General features: G+C 36.9%; 1 protein-coding gene across 4 annotated transcripts in view; it reads left to right on the top strand.

The window, feature by feature from the left end:
- Positions 1–6,251, top strand: part of NUP88 (nucleoporin 88kDa) — a 39,290-nt gene that overhangs the window by 24,841 nt on the left and 8,198 nt on the right. For all 4 annotated transcript variants that reach the window (XM_005882576.2, XM_014530224.1, XM_014530223.1 and 1 more), the window contains one exon: positions 5,266–5,364. In XM_005882576.2, coding sequence (XP_005882638.1) covers positions 5,266–5,364 — 99 coding nt within the window. The remainder of the gene's footprint in view (positions 1–5,265; positions 5,365–6,251) is intronic.

The raw sequence follows: 6,251 nt of genomic DNA, 5'->3' as shown, positions 1-6,251 counted from the left end.
CAGGCCGACCCTCTATCCACTGAGCCAAACCTGTTTGGCAAGAGCTCTTTCCTTTATAGCCACATAGCATTCCATTGTGTAAATGTACCACAGCTTTTTTTTTTTTTAAAGAATAGTTTTAAAAACATTGATTTTTAAGAGCTAGAGGAAGGTAAAGCAAGAGAGAAACATCCATCTGAGAGCGTAACATTGATCAGCTGCCTCCTGCACACCTGTACTAGGGATCAAGCCCATAACCTGGGCATGTGTCATTGACCAGGAGTCAAACCGGCAACCTTTTGGAGCACGGGGTGATGCTCAACCAACTGAGCCACACCAGCCAGCGTGTGTACCACAGCTTTTTTATCCATTCATCTACTGATGGGCACTTGGGCTGTTTGCAGATCTTAGCTATTATAAATAATGCTGCTAGGAATATAGGGGTGCATATATCCTTTCTGATTGGTGTTTTGGAATTCTTAGGATATATTCCCAGAAGGGGATGTCTAGGTCAAACAGCAGTTCCATTTTTAATTTTTTGAGGAACCTCCCTACTGTTCCACAGTGGCTGCACCAGTCTGCATTCCCACCAACAGTGTACTAGGGTTCCCTTTTCTCCACATCCTTGCCAGCACTTGTTTGTTGATTTATTAATGGTAGCCATTCTGGCAAGTGTGTACAATATTATTGATTATACTAGAGGCCCGGTGCATGAAATTCATGCACGGGTACGGTCCCTAGGCCTGGCCTGTGATGAGGGCCGATTATGTTCCCCACGCCCCCACCTCCCTGCCTCCTCCTTCCCTGGCTCCCTCAGCACCCTGCCGCTGGTTGCCTGCCATGTTCCGTGCCGCCCCCTGGTGGTCAGCGCACATCATAGCAAGCGATCGAACTCACATTCTCCCGGTCAAACTCCCTAGGGGACACTTTGCATATTAGCCTTTTATATATATAGATTCCCTATACTACCCTGGTGGTCAGCGCACATCATAGCGAGCGATCGAACTCACATTCTCCCGGTCAAACTCCCTAGGGGACACTTTGCATATTAGCCTTTTATATATGTAGATTCCCTATACTTTACTTTAGATACTCATGACTATTCTATGACTACCAATTTGCTTCATCTCTTCATCTTTTTCACCCATCCCCCTCCCCTCTGGCAACCCTCAGTTTATTCTCTTTATCTATGAATCTGTTTCTGTTTTGTTTGTTCTTTACAGTCCACATGTAAGTGAAGTCATACAGTATTTGTCTTTTTCTGCCTTACTTCACTTAGCATAATACTCTCTCAGTCTATTCATGTTGCCCAAAATGGTAAGATTTTATTCTTTTATGGCCAAGTAATATTCCATTGTATTTATGTACCACATCTTTATTTCATCATCTACTGATGGGCATTTGGGTTGCTTTATCTATTGATGGGCATTTGGGTTGCTTTCATATCTTGGCTATTATAAGTAATACTGCAGTGAACATAGGGGTGTATATATTTTTTCAAATTAGTGTTTTGGGTATTCACTAAATTTAATTCTTTTATTTTATTATATTTATACTAAAACTGTCATAGACTGTCCCTGTATAATTTATTTGTTCTGTGGTTCCAGGCTTTAAAAATTAGACTGGCTTCTTTTGTCCTTTTAGTCATATATTACTCTTTAGATCCAAGAAAGACTGAGCAAATTTTCCAAGTTTGAAAATAGTGGTCTTTAGTCTGGATCTACCCACATTTATAACAGTGAATTTTTCCTGGTTCAGTCAAAGGTAGATATTTCATGCTTCAAATACTTAAGGATATACAAACTTTAATAAACTTTAAAAATCAAATTATAATATACTGATATTAAGATATCTCTTTAAAATATCTTTCATTTTTTAGAACACATCTTGTTATAATCAGATCCAGTTTGAATGTTACCCTTTTTATCTTTTTTTCTTTTGTTTTAATTTACCTGGTTGGTTCCAGATCATTCTGGCAACTTATCTCTGTTTACCTAGGGAGGTCTTGGATAAACAGATGAGACAGTTAAAGAGCATGTTGTTCAGAGTGGCTGAGTGGAAGTAGTGTGTGACTAGAAGTCTGGAGTGTCCTAGGTTTTAGTTACAGCTCTAACATTAATAGGCTCTATAGTAGTGGACATTTACTCAACCTTGGTCTTCAGTTTTCTCGTCTGAAAACAACAGGGATAACATCAAATGATCTTTAAGTTCCCTTCTAACACAAAAATTCTGTCATTTTATTTGCCCCTCCACCCTTTCTCAGAGTCTCCTCTAGATCTTGTCTTCTCAGTGAAGACGGAGGAACAAAAGCTTATTCAGCCTGGAATAACTAGGTGTATCTTTCAAAGTTTTCTTCTATGCAGTGTGGAGAGAGGGAGTTCAGTCTTAGAGCAGCCTGATTTAATCTGCTTAGAGTCCCACTAACCATTTTGGGTAGGTTTGGTAATAATGACTTTGACTCTGTATTAAACTATAGCCAAAACATTTAAGGGGTCTTTATATATAATAAACCAGGAAAGAGAACTCATTGGGTATGTCTAATTAAACAGTATTGGGAGAGATAGTCTAAATATATTAAGTCTTAGAACTTTGCTTTATAGATGAGGAAATTGAACCTATAAGGTAAAGTAATATAAACTAATTGGTTTCCTTATAAAGCTACATATGTGCCCTGGCCAGGTAATTCAGTTTGTTAGTGTCATCTTGATAGACCACGGTTGCGGGTTCAGTCCCTAGTCAGGGCACATACAAGAATCAACCAGTGAATGCATAAATAAATTGAGTAACAAATTGATGCTTTTTCTCTCTCTCTCTCTTTCTTCTCCCCCCCCCCCCAAAGTCAGTCAATTTTTTAAAAGTTATAAAAAAGGTACAGATGTGTATCTTTGGGAAATCTTAAATGTAGGCATTTTTATCGTAGTTCTTCTGAGAATTAACATTCTCATATGTGAAACTAATTCTTGACTTGTTCATAATTGTACGTAAGGCATATTACAATCACTGAAACATTCATATTTTTAATGACATAAGTGAAATAACTACATATAACATGTTGGGGGGTATCTAAATTTCCTACTTCAGATATTAATGTTGCCTCTTTTTCATAACAGATTCCTGTTACATCCCAATATTAACATTTTTCTGACTTTAGCACAACAGACACATTTTGAAATGCCATTCTACACGATAGTAGACCTGATGATTTGAGCCTTACGTCTCAAGTATGGGCAGATGAAAAGAAGCTTTTCAATATTTATTGTTCAGAGAAATGATTGCCATAGACCAGGAATTTTTGAACTTCTTACAGCACAATGCTTTTTTCAGAGTATTATGCAGAACCCCAGTATATAAAACAAGATAATAATAATTTAACATCCACTATACAACATGTACATACTATAAAGTCAACAGTAAGAAAGTGAGGCTGTCTGATAAAAGAAATTTTTAATTTAGGGGCTTATGGATGACAGTTACCATCTTAAATCAGCTTTAGTGTATACTTATTTCTATATCTTGATTTAGTTATCTAATATTTTTAAAATCTTGAGTCACAGAAATATATGTATGCATATATATATATATCTAATATGCTAAGTGTTCGTCTGGGTAATGATGTCACGTAGCAACCCAGCTTCCTCACCCTAGCGACTTCTTGGAGTTTCTTCAGCCTGGGAACACGACTTGCTTTATAGCCAGGTGGAAACATTTTACACTTTAACCAAATGTCTGTGAAGCATTTTCCCGTGCCTCATCTCTTTTGATCCTCACAGAAGTCCTGGAGTAGGTAGATAGGAGACTCAATGGAATCCTATTTTCTTTTCATTAGCCAGAAAACAGAAATTTAGAACGTTTAGAAACTTGACCCAACTGAATAGAAGAAATGATGGACCTTGAAAATGACTTTAGGTTTTCTCACTGCGCAGAATATAGTCAAACACTGCTGCAGTTAAATATTTTACCCTTTGTTCTCCCTGCGTGATCTACAATAATAATCTGCTTTGTGTTGATATTTACTGCTGTGTTGCTGACAATTACCTGAAAGAGAAGTTGGGGTGCTTCACTGGGCTGGAAAAAGTTTAGCTAAATCAGAAAGCAGGTCTAATTAAGCAAGTTTATTCTATATCTATAAAAGGCTAAGTTGACTAGTGCATGTGCAATACATATAAAGCTCTCACTGGCGTAAATTGCATGCGTGTGTTTCCATCTCTCATTGTTGATCATGAATTTGATTGACACTTCTATTATAGAGAAAGGGCGAATAGTGATATTAAAATATTTCTTCTAATTAATTTCCTTTCAATGTGCATAAATTCGTGCACTGGGCCACTAGTTTGTAAATAATAATCAGTATTTAAGAGCTCCTCTTTTAGTCTCAGAATGGTCTTACTAATACTAGGGCTCAAAAGAAGTATAGAAAATTTCATTAAAATTACATAACTGATCATATATTTTTTAAAATATATTTTTATTGATTTCAGAGAGGAAGGGAGAGGGAGTTAGAGAGAAACATCAATAATGACAGAATCATTGATTTGCTGCCTCCTGCACATCCCCTACTGGGGATTGAGCCTGCAACCTGGGCATGTGCCCTTGACCGGGAATCGAACCTGGGACCCTTCAGTCCACAGGCTGGTGCTCTATTAACTGAGCCAAACCAGCTAGGGCACAGCTGCTCATATTTTTTAGTGTAAATATAAGTGATTGTCAAACAAAAATTGGAAGTAGAACTTAAAATAAACTTAAAAATGATCTGTGGGTCAACATTATCAAGACAAGTAAAGTTTTACCTTTCATACCTGTCTTACTGTCTTATGACAGAACTATTTACTAACCAGTTGTACCGTAGTCTTTTAGTGTACCTGTACTATAGGAGTGCACTTGCTTCACCAATTTCATGTAAGTAGATGTGTGCATAAGTTTTCTGCAGACCTATCCTAGTCATTTTATTTTGAATACCTATAAATAAATGCACAAAAGTAAACAGAAAGGCATAAATGATTACCTGGTAGCAAGTGTTTATATTTTGGTGAACTCTATTGTGTTAATATTTAGAAAATAATACATTTGCATTGTGTTTATTCATCATACTTTTTAAAACATCTAAAATATATTTGAAAGTTAAATTCAGATTTTAAAATTTCAAAAACCCCCTAACATAGTGTCATAATAAAAATGTCCTGTTGATTTTCCATCATTTTCATCAAAAAACGTGTTTTTGGGCTGCTGGGGTGAATATTTTCAGTTTTCCACTGGCTTCCTTTATATCATTAATGATTCCATTTGCAGATCCCAAGTGTCCCTCAAGATATCACTGTACTCATGAAGCTGGTGTACATAGTGTTGGACTAACTTGGATTCATAAACTTCATAAATTTCTTGGATCAGGTGAGTTTTCTGTGCTTTTCAGTATGTTTCACGGATCCTATTAAAAAGTAGTTTAGAAAAACCCTGGCCTTTGTGGTTCAGTTGGTTGAGCATTATCCCATACACCAAGAGTTCGTCGGTTTGATTCCTAGTCAGGACATATGCTCAGGTTTCAGGCTGGCTCCCCAGTAGGGGGCATGCAAGAGGCAGCCAATCAGGGATTCTCATCATTGATATTTCCATCTCTTCCCTTCCTCTCTGAAATCAATAAAAACTTTATTTTTAAGTAGTTTGGAATAGAAAAATAATTTTGGAGTAGAAAATTAATGAAACCAAAAGTTGGTTCTTTGAAAAAATTAACAAAGTTGACAAACCTTTAGCCAGTCTGAGCAAAAATAAAAGAGAGAACTCAAATTATGACAGGAATGAAATAGGGGTATTACTACTGAGCAAAAATAAAAGAGAGAACTCAAATTATGACAGTTAGGAATGAAATAGGGGTATTACTGCTGATCTTTCAGAAATAGAAAAGATTATAATAGGATACCATGAACAGCTGTATGCCAATTAGATAACTTAGATGAAATGGACAAATTTCTAGAAAAACATTACCAAAACTGACTCAAGTAGAAAATTTGAATAGACCTAGACCTTTTCAAATAAAGAGATTGAATTAGTAAACAAAACTACCTAAAAAGAAAAGTTCAGGACAAACGCTTCACAGCGCTTACCTAATAATAGACAAACATGCAAATTGACCATACCTTTGCTACACCTTAAGCCACGCCTGCCAGCCAATCAGAGTGACTATATGCAAATTAACCCAACCAAGATGGCGGCCAGCAGCCACAGAGCTGGAGCAAGCAGGAGGCTTGGTTGCCCCAATGATGGAGGAAGCCAAGCTTCCC

Source organism: Myotis brandtii, unplaced genomic scaffold (assembly GCF_000412655.1).
Source record: "Myotis brandtii unplaced genomic scaffold, ASM41265v1 scaffold728, whole genome shotgun sequence".
NCBI lineage: Eukaryota > Metazoa > Chordata > Mammalia > Chiroptera > Vespertilionidae > Myotis > Myotis brandtii.
The sequence above is the reverse complement of the archived record's forward strand: the minus strand, read 5'-3'. Positions and strand labels throughout refer to the sequence as shown.